The sequence below is a fragment of the Alosa pseudoharengus genome, unplaced genomic scaffold (genome assembly GCF_046254945.1).
Source record: "Alosa pseudoharengus isolate Yale_2024_CS ecotype anadromous, Long Island Sound unplaced genomic scaffold, YU_APseudo_1.1 YU_APseudo_1.1_scf_1, whole genome shotgun sequence".
NCBI lineage: Eukaryota > Metazoa > Chordata > Actinopteri > Clupeiformes > Clupeidae > Alosa > Alosa pseudoharengus.
In genome coordinates this window covers 10,127,704-10,150,775 of record NW_027468564.1, presented here as the reverse complement: position 1 = coordinate 10,150,775, position 23,072 = coordinate 10,127,704, and the positions used below count along the sequence as shown (strand labels likewise).

General features: G+C 42.9%; 2 protein-coding genes across 3 annotated transcripts in view; both read left to right on the top strand.

Annotated features, from left to right (window-relative positions):
- The window catches only part of LOC143136408 (NACHT, LRR and PYD domains-containing protein 3-like), a 151,150-nt gene that overhangs the window by 28,571 nt on the left and 99,507 nt on the right, over nt 1-23,072 (top strand). The gene's annotated exons all lie outside the window — the stretch shown is intronic.
- LOC143132364 (NACHT, LRR and PYD domains-containing protein 12-like) overlaps nt 37-23,072 on the top strand; it is a 46,116-nt gene continuing 23,080 nt past the window's right edge. The window contains exons 1-5 of the mRNA XM_076292229.1: nt 37-46; nt 197-2,048; nt 3,549-3,791; nt 7,250-7,420; nt 17,402-17,575. Of these exons, the coding sequence (XP_076148344.1) occupies nt 37-46; nt 197-2,048; nt 3,549-3,791; nt 7,250-7,420; nt 17,402-17,575 (2,450 nt within the window). The remainder of the gene's footprint in view (nt 47-196; nt 2,049-3,548; nt 3,792-7,249; nt 7,421-17,401; nt 17,576-23,072) is intronic.

Below are 23,072 nucleotides of genomic sequence, written 5' to 3'. Positions count from 1 at the left end.
ACTGACCATGTAATGCATTGACCATATTAAGGGGCTATGGTTGAGTGTGTGCAATGGTGGTAGTACAAAAGTGAACAGTGCAGGGATTGAACAGTGCATTTAAAACTTTGTATTGATTTAATTTTTTGTTTGAGAAGTAAAGTCATGTTATCAAATTGAACAATTGCAATTTTCAAATGTTGTCATTTTTAAACAGATGAGGACCTGAGGAGAGTTATAAAGAATCACAAAGCCAGTCTGAAGAGGAGGTTTGAGAACATATCTGAAGGCATCATCAAACCAGGAGATGAGACACCCACACTCCTCAATAAGATCTACACAGAGCTCTACATCACAGAGGGAGAGAGTGAAGGGGTGAATAAGGAACATGAGGTTTGGCAGGTAGAGTCAGCATCCAGATCTCAAAACACAGAAGACACACCAATCGACTGCAATGACATCTTCAAGCCCTTACCTGGACAGGAGAAGCACATCAGAACTGTGATGACCAAAGGTGTTGCTGGCATTGGAAAAACAGTCTCAGTGCAAAAGTTCATTCTTGACTGGACAGATGGGGTAGCCAATCAGGATGTAGATTTTATGTTCCCCCTTTCTTTCCGTGGGCTGAATTTAGTCAGGGATGATCAGTACAGTCTTCACAGGCTCCTGCTGGACTTCCACCCTGAGCTGAAGGAGCTGAATGATGGTGAAGGATACAAAGACTGTCAGGTTGTGTTCATCTTTGATGGTTTGGATGAGAGTCGGTTGACTCTGGATCTGGAACAGAACAGTAAGTTGTCTGATGTGAAACAAACATCATCAGTGGATGTTCTGATGACAAGCCTCATTCAGGGAACTCTGCTTCCCTCTGCACTCATCTGGATAACCTCACGACCAGCAGCAGCCAGTCAGATTCCTGCTCAGTACATCGACCAGGTAACAGAAGTACGAGGCTTCAATGACCCACAGAAGGAAGAATACTTCAGGAAGAGAATTGGTGATGAGAGTCAGGCCAACAGAATCATCTCTCACATAAAGGCATCCAGAAGTCTCCATATTATGTGCCACATTCCAGTCTTCTGTTGGTTTGCAGCCACTGTACTTCAGCAGATGCTTGGACAGGACAACACCCAAGAAATTCCCACAACTCTGACTGAGATGTTCATACACTTCTTGCTGATCCAGACAACTCGAAAGGATCAGAAATATCAAAAAAGACAAGAAACAGATAAGAAGAGGCTCTTGAGATCACAGAAAAAAATACTACTGAAGCTGGCAGAACTGGCTTTCAAGAGTCTAGAGAATGGTAACCTCATGTTTTATGAGGAAGACCTGAGAGAGTGTGGCATTGATGTCAGTGAAGCCTCAGTGTATTCTGGCATGTGCACTGAGATCTTCAAGACAGAATCTGTGGAATCTCAACAGAAGAAGGTCTACTGCTTTGTGCATCTTAGTGTCCAGGAGTTTCTGGCAGCTGTGTTTGTGTTTCACTCGTATTTGGCTAAGAACCTTGAAGCTCTGAAATCCCTCATCAGTGATGAGCAGAGAGATGAACTCAACCCATCATTGTTATCTTCTCTTCAATCCACACTAGGGTTAAAAGACAACTTACATGTTTTACTTAAGAGTGCAGTTGATAAGGCTTTGGAGAGCCAGAACGGACACCTGGATCTCTTCCTTCGCTTCCTTATGGGCATTTCTCTGGAGAGCAATCACCGACTTCTGCAAGGTCTACTGAACCGCACACACAACAGCTCAAAAAGCATCAAGGAAACATGTCAGTACATGAAGAAGCTCAACAGAGAAGGTCTCTCTCCTGAACGATGCATCAATCTTTTCCACTGCTTATTTGAAATGAAGGATGATTCCATGCACAAAGAAATTCAGACATACTTGTCATCACCAAAGAACATCAAACAGAAGTTGTCTCCTGCCCACTGTTCAGCACTGGCCCACATACTTCTGATGTCTGAGGATGTGCTGGATGAGATTGACCTGAAGAAATACAACACATCAGATGAGGGGCGCAGGAGACTGATCCCAGCTGTGAGGTGCTGCAGAAAGGCACGGTGAGTATCTGATGGAGAGACTGTGCTAACTATAGTGACTAAATATAATGTTAAGTCACTAGTCTACTACTAGCTAGGGTGAACCCAGACTAACCTGTTCTTTGACAGACTGGGATCTTTTCCAGGGCCCGTATTCACAAAGAATTTTAAGGCTAAAAGTAGCTCCTACCTTTCCGAATTTAGGAGAAACTCCTAAAAATAATGGGTGTGTCGTAATTTTAGGACTCCTAATTTTTTTGACTAAGTAACTCACAAAGCATTTGAGCCCTAAAAGCCACTGTGTCTGGGACAGCTTAAAAAAGTCAAGAGGACTCCTAACTCGCTAAGACCTATTCACAAACAATACTAAGGCGCTTTTTGTGGCATTTCACGTCACGATGCCGATGTTTTGAAATGAACATGCGGTTCCAGGAGCTGTCAATCGCGAGGGAATAATTGTGCATTGTAATTAAGGGATGCAATAACGCCACCAACAACCAAAACCATTCATTGCATGTAAACTAAATGTAACGTTTTATTGTGAATCAAATTGTTTCTCCTCTTTGCCAATGTAGGCCTATGTGTCTTCTTAAAGATTAATTTAAAACCTGTTGCAAAGATACTGCTTCAAACTGCAAAGATAGGCCTACTGTATTTCATTATGCTACTAGGCTATTTGTTTTGTCTTACTCTTTATTCATTTAGGCCATTTATTAATCATCGTGCATCCTTCACAGCACTTGTGTAGTGCACGCATTCTCACCAGCAAAGACCTGTCACCTGTCACTCATCATCATAGGGGAGGTTTTTACCATCATTCCCACATTATAATCATCTGCCAATCAAGATGGTCACTTCAATCAAGCTCGTGCATGAGTAATGATGTCAACCATAACAACAGAGCTAGAGTTAGGAGTTGTCACTTTTCCTTACTAAGAGTAGGTCTGAAAGCCTTTGTAAATATTTTTTAAGAGAAAACTAGGCCTACGTTTTTAGGCCTACAATGCACAATTATTCCCTTTTTCAATTGAGAGCTCCTGTAACCGTAACATCGCAACGTGATGTGAAATGCCACAAAAAGTGGCTTAAGATGGTTTGTGAATAGGTCTTAGTGAGTTAGAAGTCCTCTCGACTTCTTCTAAGCTGTATTGATGCATAATACCCATTTTATAAGTATCTTTACTGTTTTAAAAATGCAAGATAGTGTACACTTGATATATTTTGATGTTATGAAGTGGGAAATTCCATCTTCATTACAGGATTGTGGTTGATGGTGTGGCAGAAATAAATTGCTTATATGTATACAGTGTGTGTGTGTGTGTGTGTGTGTGTGTGTGTGTGTGTGTGTGTGTGTGTGTGTGTGTGTGTGTGTGTGTGTGTGCGCGCGCGCGTGCGTGCATGTGCTTGTGGGTGTGCCTGTGTGTGTGCATGTGCATGCATGCATACATATGTCTACTGTGTGTGTATGTGTTATACGTATGTTTACTGTAAATGTATGTGATCACTTGATTGTGTTGATTTATCGGGGCACATTGTATCCCTTACATTTATCCATCTCTGCAATATTTTGTCTTTATTTGTGTTGTTATGCAGACTTGCTGAATGCAAACTCTCAGAGAAGTCCTGTGGAATTGTGGCTGCTGTTCTACAGTCACCAAACTCCCTGACAGAGCTGGACCTGAATCACAACGACCTGGGGGATTCTGGAGTTCAGCTTCTCTCTAAGGGACTGTCTAGTCCTAACTGCAAACTGCAGACATTAAGGTTGGTGTTAGACATGTCTTTGTAAAGGATTATTATTAGGACTAGTGTGGCACATTATGGTTTGGTTGCTGTTTTATATGTGTCTTAAGGCCTGTCCACACCAAGTCCAATATTTCGGATGAAATTCACACAAAATTAAGCAGATTAATAAACACAGTTAATTTAATTAGTCTGTACTCACTGAGGATGAAATGAAAATGAAAAAAAAATGCAATGAAAAATAAACATTTGTCTCATTTGATGTGAAATTGTGTATGCAATAGAGTTCCTGACCAATTAAATAATGATTTTGCAGGGTTCCGATGTCAGCGATGTCATAAGTAGAACGACAAGCAGAAAAAGCTGACACAATGTATGATATTGTATTGTATGATATTGTATATGAGATATGTCTTATTAGGTCTACATGCCAAAGTCACAAAGAATATATGTTACATCAGACTTTTCTCAGGTGTTCAAGAGTGAGAACTTCACCACACACAGCTTTCCCCACCTCTTACCACCTAACCATCATATCACACAGGGACGTCGTTATACCTATTTTGGGGGGACTGAAGCCACCCTAAGATGATCAAAAGCCCCCTAAAAATATATAGTAATAATATATGCATCCAAATTTACATCCATTATTATTTGTTGAATAGCTCACGGAGTACTGACGGCTCCCACACACAGCTGCGTTCCGTCAACGCATGCCAGTGGGTGTTCCCGATGGTAGCTATGCAAATGACTTGAAGTAAAACCGTAATGTGATTGGTTGGTGCCGTCCGTAGATTGGCTTGATTGGCCGGTGCCGTCTGTCGGTGCAGCAACAGCTGAACTCCTCAACGCGAGCGGCGGGAGAAACGCGACGCGACGGACCCACAATTCAGTTCTGCAACGGATCACGTGAGCCCATGTAAAGTGAACAGGATGCGTCTCCAGCAACGCGATGCACGCAGCTGTGTGTGGGAGCCGTTATCTCACATAAATCAAGATGTCAAACAAAAGAGTGGAACCGGAGCTTTCCAATAATATTAGCGGCTAGATGCTGTAAAAATTGGTTCGCGTGAAAATTAATGTTGGGCTTACATGACATTTCATTATATTTCCATTCATAGCAGACAGCGCTTCGTCCATCTCCACCCATTACTGTCGGTGGTATATCTCACAAACTCAACGCGCGGTAAATCATATAGGCTATCAGAACAAACAGCAGACCTTACCGAACACGATGATATGAAGCATTCTTTTGTACAGTAGCCGTTCCCGAGTTTTGAAATTGCAGCAAATTTCTACATGGTATCCAACTTTGGGCTGAAATTCTAATGTAGCCTAATAGCAGCCCAAAATAATGAACTTGCTTTCCATATCAAAGAATCAAAAGTTGATCATGGCATGCACAGATCAACTGTGCTTTTGAATAGATATTTCTACCAGCATGCTCTAGGTGACATAAATGCAACAATAATGAGACACAAAGTATTTTAACTTGACATAAAGGCTGACATAATATATATATATATATATATATATATATATATATATATATATATATGTCTGATCACAACATATTTTCCCAGATATTGGTAGCCTGTTGTCTTGAAAACGATATAGCCTAGCATAATAGAGGGCCCTTACAATGACCAAAGACCTTAGTAGTAAAATTACACTGAAAATAGCCTAGGCCTCAAAGGACTAATTTGATATTTTACAGTAGGTGCTATTAATTGAAATCCCTAACTTCACAACAGTTCATGAAATGTGGGGTAATGACAGCTCTCCTAAATTCCCCAGTTAGGAGCTACTTTTAGCCTTAACATTCTTTGTGAATACGGGCCCAGACTTTCCTGCAGAGCAAATTCAGGGTTAGTCTGGGTTCATGTGTGAAGATGCACTACACTGTTTTAGAACACATTTTTATTTAAATGAGCTTTTGCAAATGTGCCTGTCAGTAATAGTCTACAGGTGTGGGTAATTGATTAATTGGGCCACACCCACTCTGGGACACTTTAAAGGGGTTTTGATTTATGGCAGATATTTGTACATTGATGTGTAATACCCATTTTATAACAGTTTGTTAAATTAAAACAAGTATCTTTACTGTTTAAAAAATGCAAGATGGTGTACACTTGATGTATTTAGTCCGGTGGACAGAAAGGTGAACCCGGAAATGTTGTACACCAAAGTTTTATGATAGAAATATATAGTATGGGTCCCCAGCATGCAGAAACTTTACCCTATGTGTGTAAGGTGCGAGTGTTCTTGACTTCCCTAGCGTGTGCTATGTTCTGTGCCTATGTCCCTGCTCCCGACCTTTAATAAAGCTTTTGATTAGACAACGCTGTCTCATCAATCGTTACACTATTAAATCTGCTTAGCATCATTAGCATGCTGCACATATTTGTTAAAGCTCTTGCATTCAAGTTGAATGATCATCTCAATACCAATGTTTCCCAAAAGGGCATGTCCCAAGGAGAACAATATTACCTTAAACACACATGAGGAAACTGAACAGTCCAATCAGTAGACTATGATAAGCTAGCCAACTATGTTACTTTGTTTACAATATTTCCAGGCTTCAACCAGACAGCTGAATGTGGTAGAGTTATAATAGAAATAGTAGGCCTAAGCTATAGGCTAATCTGCATAAAGTGTGCTGTCATAAATATCAGACATTCAGTATTCTCTCTTTTTATATCAGGATATAAAATAATACAGATATATTATATTGTAGTCTAGCCACCCCCCCCCTTCCAAAAAAAGAGGTTTGTATCAAACCGTGGGTCACAAATCACGATACGAATCGAATTGTTAAGTTGGTGTATTGTTACAGCCCTACTGTATATCGCTACAGCCCTATCCTTCAAAAATCTGTCTAAATTGGACCAAAAAACTCAGCAAAATCAGCTTAATGAGAGTAAAAACGTGACCAAACCAAGTTTAAATAGTGATTTTGAATCTTGAAAATCTCAGATATGGACTCAACATCTCCAGTAACCCCTAAAAACATACTAACATTGTCCATTTTGGCCAAGCAGCTCTTATAATATCATCAATATAGGCGATTATGCTAATTTATGCTAATTAGCTCAATTACACAAATTGCCCAACATATGCAAATTAGCATCCGGCAGTTTCTACATGCTGGGAACCCATACTATATATTTCCATCATAAAACTTTGGTGTACTCAACATTTCCGGGTCCACAATGGGGCTCTATGGGCTGTCCACCAGACTAATTTTGATGTTATGAATTCGGAAATTCCATCTTCATTACAGGATTGTGGTTGATGGTGTGCCACAAATAAATTGCTTATGTATACACTTGTCCTCTTATAACATTACAAATCTTTCAGATGTGTGTGTGTTTATGTATGTGTATGTGATTTGGCATGGGAATGGTCTGCGAAAGATCACTTGATTGCGTTGATTTATCGGGGCACATTGTATCCCTTACATTTGTGTTGTTATGCAGACTAGCTGAATGCAAACTCTCAGAGAAGTCCTGTGGAATTATGGCTGCTGTTCTACAGTCACCAAACTCCCTGACAGAGCTGGACCTGAACCACAACGACCTGGGGGATTCTGGAGTTCAGCTTCTCTCTAAGGGACTGTCTAGTCCTAACTGCAAACTGCAGACATTAAGGTTGGTGTTAGACATGTCTTTGTAAAGGATTATTATTATTAGGACTAGTGTGGCACATTATGGTTTGGTTGGTGTTTTATATGTGTTTTAAGGCCTGTCCACACCAAGTCCAATTTTTCGGATGAAATTCACACAAAATGAAGCAGGTTAATAAACAGTTATTCTAATGAGTCTGTACTCACCGAGGACGGAATTTGTTGTAATGAAAAAAAACATTCGAAACTGTCTCGTTTGATGTGATATCATATGCGATAGAGGTCCTGACCAATCAAATAATGATTTTGCAGGGTTCCGATGTCATCAATGTGATGGTTTTGAAAGTGGTGTGGCCGCCCGGCCGTGCGAGGCAGAATAGTGGGTCAACCAATTGGAACAAAGCAGTCAGACGCAGAGGTTGCAGTGAAACAAACTTAGGAATTTATTTGTAATGTGTTGGGAAAGGGGATGGGGAGCAGAGTTCAACTCAAGTCTTCAGTGCTGGACTGAGGCAGTCAGAGGACTCGTGTCGGCTTCTAAGACAAAGGAGAGAGAGAGAGACACAGGACAACGTTAGTGGGGAGTTCAGTCCCTGCCACTGACCTTGTCACCCAGCCCTATTGGTTGTCTTGGTGGGTTGTTCACGGTTCTTCAGGCCCTCTTTCCTGTTCCAGCCGTCGTATCTTCCAGTAGCACAATCACTTCAGCCACGTTCCCCTTCAGCTCCGTTCCACTTCAACAAAATCACAACACAACGTTCCACAATGGGCAAACAGGTTACTTCTGAAAGGGGTGGCCGTAAGCCCTTACCCTGAGACTGGCTTTGACCTCTGGTCTCCACTCTTCTTAAGCTCAAGCCAGTGTGCCTGAGGTTTGTCCTGTTGAGCTTTAAAAAGGCAGCTAATTGCCTGATTAACCCTCTGCACCTAGCCAGAGGCAGGCACAGACACCTGGGGGGCGGAGCTTCCTAACGCACTGCTCTTAGGTAGTACCGCCCATCCAATATTATGCCTCTCATCTGCCTTTGCTGGTCTGTCTGTAGCCATGTGGAGCACTGATCCCCGACAGAGCCCTCACAGTGGGATGAAAAAGTTACAAAAAAGGCTACAAGCTGTCATAACAGTTCAGTGTAGTAAAGTTAAGTCGTACAGTCACTGAGGTCGATAGTCACGTATCGTAAACATGCTAATTACCAACCCATTATTTTGAAAATTCTAAAACAACTATGTTTTTTAACACTTCAAAATAACATTTGATAAATGAACCTTACATTTTTCAGTAACCATAGGTGTGTAGATTTGAACAAAATCTAGTTTGGTTCTTACCGGGGCTTTTACTGCCTGAAATATCCTTTTTTTTTAACCACGCTCGGAGTTTAGTGCTGGGCTGGTGGGTACCTATTCCCAACACACAGTTAGCCTGAGAATTCATGACGCAATTCAAAATTCCACTGGAGCTCCAAGCAGATTTGTACACACAGCCTTACAAGACTGATTTGTATAGAAATGAATATTAAGTGACACATACACGTAAGAGGTTGGTCATACGGGACGGTTGGTAATACGTGACGTTCCAATATTCTTTTCAGGACGTGGCAGTTGCTTGAGGGAAGTTAACTTTCACGTTAACGTTGAAGTCATTTGGTGGCTGAAGCGGTAACTGCAAGTGCTAAATAGATCAGCAAGAGGGTATTAACACATCCCGGTACAAACATCTTGGGAGCTGTTTACTGTCGATCGGGAAGGACAGAGAAGAGGGGGTGTCTGCCATAGTGAGACTAAGTTAGCGTTTGTAAGAGCCAATTTGAGTTTATTATTTGTTGCAAATTATTATTTGTTTGTTAATTAGAATATTGTATTTACCTACTGTAAATTTCATTTAAGTTGTGTATAATTATTATTTTATTAAGTGCTTTAATTATATTCGTCAGTTCATCTATCTGGGGAGAGGTGCACTGGGATTCGCTACGTAAGTCATGTGATGCATACGTGTGCTTAGGTTGCATGAGACGGTCAGGCTATAACCTAGCGTTCATGGGCTTCGTAAAAACCTTTCTCCGAGTGAAAACATCATCATTCCGCGTCATTCACGTCACTTAATGTGTGAGTCGGAGGTCGGAAACTGGGGCTAGATTTTGCTAACAGAGTTGCCCAGTTAGGGGCTCGTCATCACTTTTGTCGTCACGTTGTAGTTCGTTTGTAGTCCATGTGGCCTTTCATGTCCAACAGTTTTAATGTGAACTTGGGAATTTGCCCTTTTTATCACTTGAAAAGCTGCATATATTTCTTTCACGAGCATCTTACACTATATTTTAAGCAAATACAGTTGTTTGTTTAGGATTAGTGAGTGTATGTTTTAACCTTTGTTGTGGCATCCGTGTTTGTCACACATTCGATGGCTAAGCACTTGAACACTTGCTGTCGGAAAAACAAAGTAGCCATGGGGGCGGTCCTTGTCATTCCGAGGTGCTCTGAATGCACCCTAAGGCAACACAGTTTTCTGACCGACACTGACGATGAGAAAAAGAGATAGAGCTAATTAGTTTATTCAAACGACATCATTGATGTTTCATTTTGTATATTGACACATTTATTTTTAAGTAAACAGTTGAAAAGGATTTTTGAGTTTGAATGTTTTATTTATGGTCGAGTCACACTAGCTGCCAATCGCCTGCTCCGTTAGTGGCATAGGTTATCCTACAAAGACGAGAGTGCCACTTATATTAGTCAGAAAACTTTGCTTGGATTGAAGAAGACACGAAGGAAACCCATGTTAAGAGCATGACTAAGATGTGGAAGTCCAACGAGTGAGCACACCATCAAAGCTAGAAAGAAGTCGGAAGAAAAGGTGAGCTAAAGCTGAAGCTTTACCATGCTAATAGTAGCTGCCATTGCCAAGAGAAAAGTGCTGAGTCATGCAGTAAAGATCGCGGTGCTTGATTGAAATAGTAAAGTTTGGAACCATCTAATATTTTGGGAATCTCTGCACTGTAAAGAAGTAGAAGGACATTAGCATTTGCTGTCGAAGAAAAACGATTTTGGACACTTGCTAGTGAATTGTGTGCACTGATTAATGAAGATGGCAGAACTTTCTGGAAACGAATTAACACCCGACGATTGTAGCCTCAAGAGGGCGCCAAAGCCCACTGAAAAGGCATTGCAAGAAAAACTGCATAGGCTAATCGGAACAAGGAAAGGAAAATTCGCCCAGCTCACTGTCAAAATGAAAGAAATTGATGAGCATATGAAAAATAATGACAGAATGACAAAAGGTGCAGTTGGTAGAGCACAGAGTGCACTTTTGCAGAGTGATATGTGGAATTTGCATAAAGATTTAGTGGAACTTAATGATGCCATAATACTTTTAATGGATGAAGAGGAGAGAAAATTAGACCAGCAATGGTTTGCTACTAAAATAACATCAGCAAAAGAATATGGGGAAAGTTATTCAGAATGGGTCAGTCGTCAGCTTGAAAGTAAGGAGGAGGCTCCAAGTACATATTCAGATGTCCTGCTAGAAACAGATGATGTGGATGTGGGCGATAGCATTTCACAAGTTAATCTGATGGATTGCAGACCTAAAAGTAGACATGGATCTGTTGTTTCAGCTAGGTCAGGAAGATCCTCACGAAGCTCTTTATCCACAGTGCGCGCTAAAGAGGAGGCTGAACATGCAGCACTCATTGCTCGAGCGGCTGCATTAGAACAAATGCAAGCTCTTGATCTTGAAGAAGCTAAGTTTAAAGCTAGAAGAGAAAGGTTGGAAGTTGATGCAGCACTAGCAGAATCCACTGCGAAATTGAAGGTGTTAGAGACATATGAGGATGATGGAATGAACAGTTATGTGTCTAAGTGGCCTGCTAGGGCAAAGGTAAAGGAACAAACGGATAGCATGCACTCATCAGTAGGACAAGGATTGCAGAGTTCCAGAACTGGGGTATACCAGCCAATGTCGAACAGGCAGAGACAACCTGCAAAACAAAAAGACAATGATGATAGAGACCTCCATCAAGTGTTGCAGAAACAAAGTGTCATTACAGAAATGCTGGTCAAACAGCATAATTTAACAAGTCTGCCACGCAAAGAGGTTCCAGTATTCAAAGGTGATCCTCTCACCTACAAATCGTTCATTAGAGCATTTGAACATGCTGTAGTTAGCAAAGCTGATACTTACCAAGATATGTTTTATTATCTGGAGCAATATACCAGTGGTGAATCGCAGGAACTGGTCCGTAGCTGTGAGCATATGCTGCCTGAAAGAGGCTATAAAGAAGCTAGAAGGTTATTGCAGAAACACTATGGCAATGAGCTAAAGATTGCAAATGCTTACATGGAGAAAGCTTTGAATTGGCCCAACATCAAGATGGAGGATGGCAAAGCTCTTAATGCGTATGCGCTGTTCCTTACTGGCTGCAAGAACACCATGGGTGATTTAGAGTTCATGGAAGAAATGGACAACCCTACTAATATGCGTACTGTTCTTTCCAAGCTTCCTTATAAACTGCGTGAAAAGTGGAGAGTGACTGCTTTTGAAATACAAGAGAAAGGGAAAGGGCGTGCAAGGTTCTCTGAACTGGTCGATTACATCGTGCGGCAGGCCAGAATTGTAATGGATCCACTGTTTGGAAGCATGTCAGAGTCTCATGTGATCAAGGAAGGAAAGGACAAGTTTACAAGGGACAAGAAAGCCATGAGAAGCGGCCAAAAGGGAAGCAGCAGCTTTGCTACAGGTGTTATGGCTACACAAGAAGAAAAGGAACAAGATGTGACAATAAGGAAAGCTCCTGCTGTTACTTTACAGAAACCTTGTGCTTACTGTCATAACACACACGCTCTCATTGAGTGTAGAAAGATAAAAGAGCTACCTCACAAAGAAAGACTAGATTTCTTAAAATCTAAAGGTCTGTGTTTCGGATGTCTTTCGCCAGGGCACCTCAGTAAGGACTGCAAAAAGAGAGCAAAGTGTCAAACGTGTTCTCAGAGACATCCAGATATTTTGCACTTTGACAGAAAAGGCAGTGTGTCTGCCGATGACAAGAAAATAGATAACTCTGATGTCAAAGAAATCTCCAACGCCTGTGTCGCTCTGAAACAGGAAGCATGTGCCTACACTGGGGCCGGAGGAAATTGTGCACTAGCTGTTTTGCCTGTCAAAATCAAATCAAAGAGGAGTCATAGATATGTGGAAACATATGCGTTCATAGATCCGGGTAGCACAGCAAGCTTTTGCACTAATGATCTCCTAACAAAGCTGAACATTAGGGGCAGACAAACTCAAATTCTTCTTAACACCATGGGCTGTAATAGGGCAGATGATAGTAAAGCTTTGAAGACATCTGTCCTGACGGATTTAGAAGTCTGTGGTGTGGATGAGGATACCTACATTGACCTGCCCAGAGTATTTACCCATAGCTTCATTCCAGTACAAAAGGAGAACATCCCCAAACAGGAGGACATTGCAATATGGCCTTACCTGAAAGAAGTGTCCTTACCTTGCATCGAAGCTGAAGTTGGGCTGCTTATAGGCACCAATGTCCCAAGAGCAATGGAGCCATGGCAAGTTATACATAGTGAAGGGGATGGACCCTATGCGGTGAGAACTGCATTAGGCTGGGTGGTAAATGGACCACTAAAACAATGTGACAGCCAGAGACACACAGTCAACCGTCTTTCAGTCATTGAGATAGAGGAACTGTTACGTCAACAGTACAATGCAGACTTCCCAGAGCGTGACTGTGAAGAAAAGGAAGAAATGTCACAGGATGACCACAAATTCATGTCTATGGTGGCCAATTCAGCTAAACTGTTGAATGGCCATTACTGCATTGGTTTGCCTTTGAAAGATGAGACAATGAAAATGCCGAACAATCGCTGTATCGCAGAACAGCGAGTCATCAGCCTGAAAAGGAAGTTAAAAAGACATGCAAGCTTCCATGAGGACTATAAGGCATTCATGGATGATGTAATTGAGAAGGGCTATGCAGTCAAGGTCCCTACGGAACAACTATTGCGTGAGGATGGTAGGGTGTGGTACATTCCTCACCATGGAGTGTACCACCCCAAGAAAAGGAAGATTCGCGTAGTCTTTGACTGCACAGCATCATACAGAGGAGTCTCTCTAAATGAGCAGCTGTTGCAGGGTCCAAATCTTACCAACACACTTGTTGGTGTCCTGACAAGATTTAGGCAGGAACCAGTGGCGTTGATGGCAGATATTAAGGCCATGTTCTATCAAGTCAAAGTCCCTGAGGAAGATTCAGATCTTCTTCGCTTCTTGTGGTGGCCGGAGGGCAACCTGGATGAAGAGATTAAGGAATTCAGAATGACTGTTCACCTTTTTGGTGCTACGTCTTCACCAAGTTGCTCATCCTATGCCTTGAGAAAAACAGCCGAAGACAACCGAGAAACAGCTAACCAAGAAGCAGTTAACACAGTTCTCCACAACTTTTACGTGGATGACTGTTTGAAGTCAGTTTCATCAGAGGCTCAGGCAGTTGATCTTGTGAGAGATCTAAGAGCACTTTGTGCTAAGGGAGGCTTCCAACTGATGAAGTGGGTTAGTTCGAGTAAGGCTGTTCTGTTGACCATCCCAGAAGAAGATCGAGCCACTGAGGTCAAAGACTTAGACTTAAGTCACAACATTCTTCCCCTAGAACGTGCCCTGGGTGTCCAGTGGTGCACAAACACAGACAGTTTTAAGTTCCAGCTGAATATTCCTGAAAAGCCCATGACAAGGCGTGGGATCCTGTCTGTCGTTAATGCACTGTACGACCCACTTGGATTTTTGGCACCAGCTATTCTGCCTGCAAAGCAAATCCTGAGGGCTCTGTGTGATGAGAAGTATGGCTGGGATCAAGAAATCAGTGACCAACATGCACGCAGATGGCAAGAATGGTTGTTGGAACTAAAGCTGCTAGAGGGATACACAGTAAGCAGGTGTGTGAAGCCGATGAAATTTGGACCTTTGCATTCAGCACAATTACACCATTTTTCTGATGCATCGGAAAATGGCTACGGCACCGCCACTTACTTACTCCTGACAAATGAAAAAGGAGAGAAGAGTAGCACTCTGTTGATGGGAAAGGCAAGGGTAGCACCTTTGAAACATGTAACAATCCCACGGCTGGAGCTAACAGCTGCAGTGGTGGCTGTAAGGATGGACCAAATGTTACAACGCGAACTGCAGGTGTCACTCCAAGACTCTATCTTTTGGACTGACAGCACCACAGTTTTGAGATATATTGGAAATGAACACAGTCGCTTCAAGACTTTTGTCGAAAACAGAGTCTCAGTGATAAGGGATCACTGTTGTCCTTCCCAATGGCGCTATGTAAAGTCATCAGAAAATCCGGCGGATCAAGCCTCGAGGGGACTGAAGGTGAGGGAATTCGTGGAAAGCAAGACTTGGTTGCAAGGCCCTAGCTTCCTTCTACAGTCTCAGGAGGATTGGCCAAAATTGCCTTACTTAACAGACATAGCTATAGAGGATACCGAAGTCAAGTCCTGTGCAGTAAGAGTAGAAGAGGTTGCTCAGGAAAAGGCGCATGCTTTGGATATGCTCATTTCCCACTACTCCGATTGGGCACGGCTGAAAAGGGCAGTGGCTTGGCTTTTGAAGCTGAAAGAAATGCTGCTTCAATTAAGAGAGGAAAGAAAAGTGTTTAAGGACAAAATCAGATTATCAGAAAGCTGCTCTAAACAACATGAGTTGCTGGCAACAGCACACATGAAAAAGTTTAAGATGACTCTGAAACCAGCAGTGCTCGCCATAGAAGATCTGGAAGAGGCTGAAATGGAGCTAATACGGTTTAGTCAGCTACAGACTTACCCAGAGGAAATCTTGGCTCTTCAAACAGGTGGAAATGTTCGAAAGACCAGCTCCATCTACAAATTAGATCCATTTCTGAAGGATGGAATTGTTAGGGTTGGTGGGCGACTCTCCAGATTATCCATGCCAGAGGAGACGAAACACCCTGCAATTATTTTCAAGGGGTCAACAGTTGCTGCTCTTATCTTGCAACACATCCATAAAGAAATAGGTCATTGCGGACGCAACTATATACTATCCAGGCTGCGCACTAAGTATTGGATACCTCAAGCTAGCTCAGCAATCAGAGGCATAATTTCTAAATGCACAGTCTGCAGAAGACTCAACAGCAGGTTGGGAGAGCAAAAGATGGCTGATCTCCCATTGGACCGCATCATGCCGGATCAGCCTCCTTTTACCAACACAGGAGTTGACTTTTTTGGGCCTTTCGAGGTCAAGAGAGGTCGAGGCCATGTCAAAAGGTATGGAGTGCTTTTTACCTGCCTTAACATTAGAGCCGTCCACATTGAGATTGCCCATAGTCTGGACACCGACTCCTGCATAAATGCGCTCCGACGTTTTACATGCAGAAGAGGACAAGCCAAGATCATGCGCTCAGACAATGGGACAAATTTTGTTGGTGCCGAAAGGGAGTTACGTGAAGCACTGGAAGAACTGAACCAGACAAGAATTGCTAATGCAATGATGGAGAAGGGAGTCAAATGGATCTTCAATGCCCCTGCAGCCTCTCATCACGGTGGTGTATGGGAAAGACAGATTCGTACAGTACGGAAGATCTTGAACTCAATTGTCAGACAGCAGAGGTTGGATGATGAAGGACTGCTAACTGTCATGTGTGAGGTGGAGTCCATCATTAACAACAGGCCTCTCACACCGGCTTCGGACGATCCCAATGATTTAGATGTCCTAACACCCAACCACCTGCTGCTTCTGAAAGCTCAACCAAGCATCCCGCCTGGACTCTTCTCAAAGAATGACCAATATGCTCGACGACGATGGCGGCAGGTGCAGTACATTGCTGACCTGTTTTGGGCCAGGTGGCTCAAAGAGTACCTGCCGTTACTTCAAAATCGGCAGAAGTGGTCAAGACCAAGAAGGAACCTTCAAGTGGGAGACATCGTCTTAATAGCAGACCAGGCTGCTCCACGTAATTCTTGGATTATGGGACGCATCACGAAGACTCTACCAGATGCCAAAGGTGTGGTAAGGCGAGCTATCGTACAAACGAAGACCAACCAACTTGACCGACCTGTGAGTAAGCTTTGCCTGATACAAGAGTCAGGATAAAAGGACTTTAAGACTGTTGAACTGGACTCATAGTGTTGATGATTAAACTTGTGTGATATGTACAATGTTAGAGTAACTTGAAAGATTATATAGTTTGATGGCTCTTATTGAGTGATAGTTTGGTAATTGTTCTGCCCACTGCATAAACAATTAGGGGCCGGATATGTAAGAGCCAATTTGAGTTTATTATTTGTTGCAAATTATTATTTGTTTGTTAATTAGAATATTGTATTTACCTACTGTAAATTTCATTTAAGTTGTGTATAATTATTATTTTATTAAGTGCTTTAATTATATTCGTCAGTTCATCTATCTGGGGAGAGGTGCACTGGGATTTGCTACGTAAGTCATGTGATGCATACGTGTGCTTAGGTTGCATGAGACGGTCAGGCTATAAGGCAACACAGTTTTCTGACCGACACTGACGATGAGAAAAAGAGATAGAGCTAATTAGTTTATTCAAACGACATCATTGATGTTTCATTTTGTATATTGACACATTGACACCCTGCCCACCAGTGACCAGTCTCCGCTGCTGGTCCTGCTAAGAGGTGTGTTGTGTTTGTGTGTCGCCTCAAATGTACTGTAGCCTACGGTTTGTTTTACACATTCTTTTAGCGACCTAGTGGAACAGTCAACGTAGACTAAACCTAACACGTAGACTAGTTAACACGGAGGATTTTTTCTTGAAAGAAAAGTCGATCTCCATGGACTGAACCTGGTGGGCTCAACCGATTGTGTTTCGTGGTTCGACTGCACTGCGCTGGCCTACAGTATATCATATGTGACGTGTTAAGTTGAAATCTTCACTCCGGGATTTCATGACGTATCTGGTGTGTACAGGCTTTTAATTATAAAATGCCCCCCCCCCTTTCTCTCTTTCTCTCTCAGACTCAGCAAATGTGGTGTGTCAGATGAAGGTTATGTTTGTCTGGCTCTGGCCCTGATGATAAACCCCTCCTGTGTGAAAGAGCTGTATGTGAACAACAATCATTCTGGAGGATCAGCACAGAAGCTGTTATCTGCTACACTGGAGGATCCTCACCGCAAAGTTGAAACACTTCAGTATGTAATCTAGAGAACCAGAAACATCAAGTTGTAGTCTGGATTTATTTGTTTATTTAAATTGTATGTGTTTGTTTATTTATTTATATACATACATACATACTTACAAGGGTAAGAATTTCACGGCGGCCACGACAGCCATGGCCATCGATGCCCCTTGCGTTTGCCGTGATGCCCCTTTGAAAATCAGAGGTTTACAGGCCACAGTGGCCTTGGTGCCCCCTTCTTTCAATATTTTGCTTTGCGTCAGACTAATAGCTATTTTTATTTAGCCTATAGCCTGTCAAAATAATCTTAGCATTCACAGCGCAAATTAATTTTGTCTTTTACGCAGTGGAGTGAAAGAAAGTGCGTCCAAAATCACCCATTCTTCTCAGTTGAACTGCTCCCGAAGTAGCCTACTCATCACACAGACATCAGAAGTATCACATCACATGAAAGAGCTTTTTTTCAGCTTTTAAACGATGTTAGCTGCTAATTGCTGTGGTGAACGGTTTGCGAGGAAAGTAAATATTATAAGGGTAAGGCTATTTGCACCCCTGGTACAATTAGCAGTGTATGCTATTCGTACCCTGGTGCAATTAGAAGTGAATTATATTCATACCCCGGTGCACACAGCAATGTGTCCTATTAGTACCTCGTCTGGTACAAATATCAATGTATGCTATTTGTACCCCGGTGCACCCAGCAATGTGTTGTTCTATTAATACCCCGTCTGGTACAAATACCAGTGTATGCTATGTGTACCAGTGTATTTATTCTGGCATATTGATCACACAATGTAATAACTAGATGTACCGCAGAGCGGTACAAAATATGACCGCCGCCCAGTCCAGGACATTTTTTCCACAAAAATAAGTCACGCTTGTCAAATTGTGTTCATTTCCTAATTTGTTCCTTTTTTGTGTGTTTGTAATTGAGTGTGTGCAGAGTGTGTGGTTGTTTTTGTGTATATGTGTTTTGTGTGTGTTTTTGTGTGTGTGTGTGTGTGTGTGTGTGTGTGTGTGTGTGTGTGTGTGTGTGTATGTATGTGTGTTTATGTGTTTGTGTGCGTGTTGTGTGTGTCCATGTACTGTTGTACTGTGTGTGTGTGTGTGTGCGCATGTGTAGTGTGGGTGTGTGTGTGTTTATGTGTCTTTGTGTATGTGTGTTTTTATATGTGTGTGTGTGTGTGTGTGTGTGTGTGTGTGTGCATGTGTGTGTGTCTTTATGTATGTGTAGATAAATAAAGCAAATCAGGGAACCACCTACTCTTTGCGATAAGTGCCATGCGATCTTTAACAACCATGGTGAGTCAGGACCTCAATTTAACATTCATGCAAAGGAAAACGTCTCCTGCAGTACAGTGTCCCTGTCACTGCAATAGGACATTGGGATTGATATTTGTTTGGTGGCTTTTGGCCACAGGGAAGAGTGCCACCTACTGGCCAGCCACAAACACCACTTCCAGTAGGAACCTACTCTTGCAAGGAGGTTTCTTATTAGGTACTTACTAAGCCTGCTTAGCTTCAGTAATTCAGCAAAGTCAGGGTATCTGCTGGTCTGGCTGCTGGCTAAAAACAAAAGGTGAAAGGCATATATGATTCTAACCGTCTCACTGAATTGCATTATGCACACTCAATTCTCACTGGTATCTGCTAGACAACAAGTACCAAAACATGATTTCACTAGTTCACATTCCTGAATTTGCATAAAGACATAAAAGCATAATACATAAAAGCATAATAGAAAAGCATGTTTGGCGAGGTCTCTGGCCATGGTCCTGAAGGGCTTCGCGGAATCGTGCCGGAGTCGACTGCGCAGGCAGGAGTCGGGCAGGATTCCGCCATACACCCCAAAAATTGCATTTGAAGATGAAGGACCCTATGGCAAGAACCACGCTGAGCAAATTCAATGGGAGTGCGCGAGGTGCGCTTCCTCAGATCAGAGATTTGATCTGATATATGAGTGATAGGCGTTGGAGGACCACCGGCCGAGAGTTTTGAGGGCTTGATCGGACAGACCGTTATTTGCCGCAGTGGTGGCTGCACCAATCCTAAAGAATAAGTTGAGTAACGGTCTGCTGGGATTCCGACTTGCGTTAGAACAGCTTTGAGCTGCATTTGAAAACAGAAGCAAGTGACGGAGCGTCCGTCATCTGTATCAAATGGGGGATCTAATGGGGATGCGATAGAGGAACGACTTGAATTAAGACAGCCAGGGGCGCCTGTCGTCTATGGCAGATGGAGGTCTAATGATGATGCAAATGCCAATCTATGAGTTGACACGCAAAACAGCAAACTTGTTTGGCAAGATCCCTAACCAGGGTAAAGGAGTGCTTAGCGGATTGGTCAGACCACCAGCCGCGGTGGTGGCTTTACCAATCCTGAAGTAATGGGAAGCTTGAGAGCTAACTGAACAGGCATGCACTTGCACACATAACATGCACTTAACATGACATGCAAGGCAATGAGCTAGCAGTTGCAGAGCTCGGGGTCAGTGCAGGGGAGTACAGCTTGCAGTTGCAGAGCTCGGGGTCAGTGCAGGGGAGTACAGCTTGCAGTTGCAGAGCTCGGGGTCAGTGCAGGGGAGTACAGCTTGCAGTAGCGGAGCTCGGGACCAGTGCAGTGGGAATAGAGGACTGATGTAGTTGCTGATGCTCATGGCATGTGATTCGAAGATTTGTGAGTGATTCATAAAGTTAACATTCCAAATTACAAACTACAATTCTGCTGTTTGGCAAGATCCCTAGCCAGGGTCATGGAGTGCTTTGCAGGGATCTTGCAGGAGTGTACTGTGCTGTTGCCCTTAAAACCAATGAGGGTTTACAGGTTTCTACTTTGCTGTATTAAGTTTGTAGAGAACGCTGAGCTACCTAGCATTATGGTAGCCAATCTAGAGAGTAAATATGAACCTGTAGCAAACACTTTAATAGAGGCAGTTTGCATTCAAGAGCATGAGAAGAAATTTAGAGAATGAGAGCAAGCGGCTAGGCTGGAGTAGGTTAGGCATTGACACATAGATTAGTACAAGTGAAGAGCCTGAAGAGCCATCTTGAAGCTAAAACTGATTAATGGATGTTAAGAAACCCATGCTTGGCAGAGTCTATGGCTCAGCCAAATTGCTCTGGGGGGATCGTGCAGGAGTCACTGTGCAGGCAGGAGTCAGCAGGATCCGTGTATACAGCCCAAAGATGAGGGCAACTAAGGCACCTTAAAAAAAGGAAGCAAAAGGGTTTGTAAAGAGCAAACATGAAGAGCGGAAAGAGAAGACTGACCTGGGTGTGATCTGGAAAACATTGTTTGAAGGATGCGGTGACCAGTGTTTCCCACAGAATTGAATTCCAATTGTGGTGGTTGGTTTGCAGAATTAACTTGAATGGAACAGTTTATCAAATTAGCACAGCATGGTTATGATGCTAACCAGATTAAAGCACAATTTAATACAACCTGGAAAATCATTGTGTGGTGGTCAATGTTGATATTGTGGTAGGCCGCTACAAATAAGTCAATGTATGGGAAACACTGGGTGACCCCATGGGTGGTGACACCAATCCAGGGAAAGAGGGGTGAGGGAGAACCAGGGACGCGGTCCCTGGCTGGGGAAGAGACACGGGCACGAAGGCGGTTCACACCGGTGGGAGATGATGGGGAAAGGGGAAAGGTAGCGACGCGGTCGCTACAGGGGAGGGGGAGGAGGTTGCACAGCACCCTGGGTCTGCAAAGAGAAGAGGCTTGATTAGCTGGAATAGAGAAAAGAGACCGCAGTAGTGGAAGGCAAGGTAGAGGGCTGCACGCGGGCACCCATAACTTGCTGGGTTGACAAAGCATGTTGCACAAAGGGAGAGACGCCGGAGGAACGGAGCTCCACACTACGGCGCAGGTGCTTGGCTGATTGGCTAGCGGGAGGGAAAGAAAAAGGATTGAGCTCAACACTCTGACTGAGGACAAGTTTCAGGAGAAAATCGGGAAAGTGTTGGCCTTGATTTGAAATTTAAACATACATTCTTAAACATTTTAGCCAACACCTATCAAGCAATTCAAAATGAGCAAATTACATTTAGCCACCAAGTACAATGGAGACGATAGTAGTTGTAGGCTGTTGCTTACAACATGCTTGATGATACAGGCCTAACACCCCAGGATAGTGCGTATAATTACATAGAGTTGTGATAATTGAGTTTGAGTAATCCAGGGATAGCAATAGCGCCAATTTAGCAATATGAGGTGCTATGGAAACCAATTAAAATACTGTAGCTAACAGCAAGAAAAGTGGTGAGCAGCACATTATTAGAGAGGATTCCACGGAACAGCAGAGCTACACGCTGGTGTAGGTGCTTCCATGGTCAGCTAGGAGTGTAACAGAGCAAAGCTACACGCTGGTGTACCTGTGCTCCCATGGTCAGCTAGGGAAGGCTTTAATATGCTGGCACTCTCAACACAGAGGAAGGCGAAAAAACTCCCAAACACTTTAAAGGAGAAAAAATTCCTTCCTTGCCCTCTTAGCAATGAGCGACAGAGCAACAGCTCCTGTGTATCAGCTGCCTTACGGCCAAAGCCGGCATTGAGGTGGGGGTAAAAGCGGCAAAACTGACCTCAACTCCATATTTGTGCATGTCTGGATCAGAATGATACCAGATTGTTGCGGCACAGAATCTGGCCGAATGACAGTTCAGCCTGGTGTTCATTAAAGGTTAGCATCATGAACACCGCAGCGCAATGCGTTCAATACTAATGCATGTTAAACTGTTCTTATCACAAATCAAATGCCGAGATAAGACTCTTTAAACAGGCAAAGTGGTAGCAGTCAGCAACATGTAGATGTGTTAGCTGTAGAACGCAGCTGAGTTTGTTAGCTGTTTGTTATGTAGGTCTACTACTGATCTTTAATGAGATAGAAACTCGTCACGGCAATTGAGACTTTAAAGTTATTATTGAAATAATGTAGCAGGAATTAGCCTACAAGCTAAGCTAGAACCCACTGCATAGCCCACGGTGACACACACTGACTAGCAGGAGTAGGCTAGTCAGTAGCCTACTAAAATCAAAACAGTAGGCTAGGTAATTTTAGCTAACGTTATACAATTACCCTTGGCAAACGGCAGCAGTTTGTAGCATAGTACCAACTTCATGTGTAGGCTAACCATTAGCCATCTGCAATGAGGGAAGCTAGTTGCTTGCTAAAACAAACAAAGTGGCAAGAGATGTAACGTGTTAGAAGTTACAAGCTGGGACCCATGCAAATCACGGAATACAGGCACATTGGCTACTGAAGCAAATTTGAGTGACAAACAACTTAGGATAGACAACACGTTGGTTAACACAATTCCAAGCAAACTTTACCAAAGAACCACGAAGGACTGGAAGCCTGATTTATCAGAAATGTCACGTCTATATAACATGGCCGCTTGCAATGTTCAAGTGTGATTCACGGGATATTTAGCCTACACTGACTTCAGTTCACCCTATGCCTCTAGACAAGCACTCCGTGAGCCTGTAACTATTAACACAGCCAATGT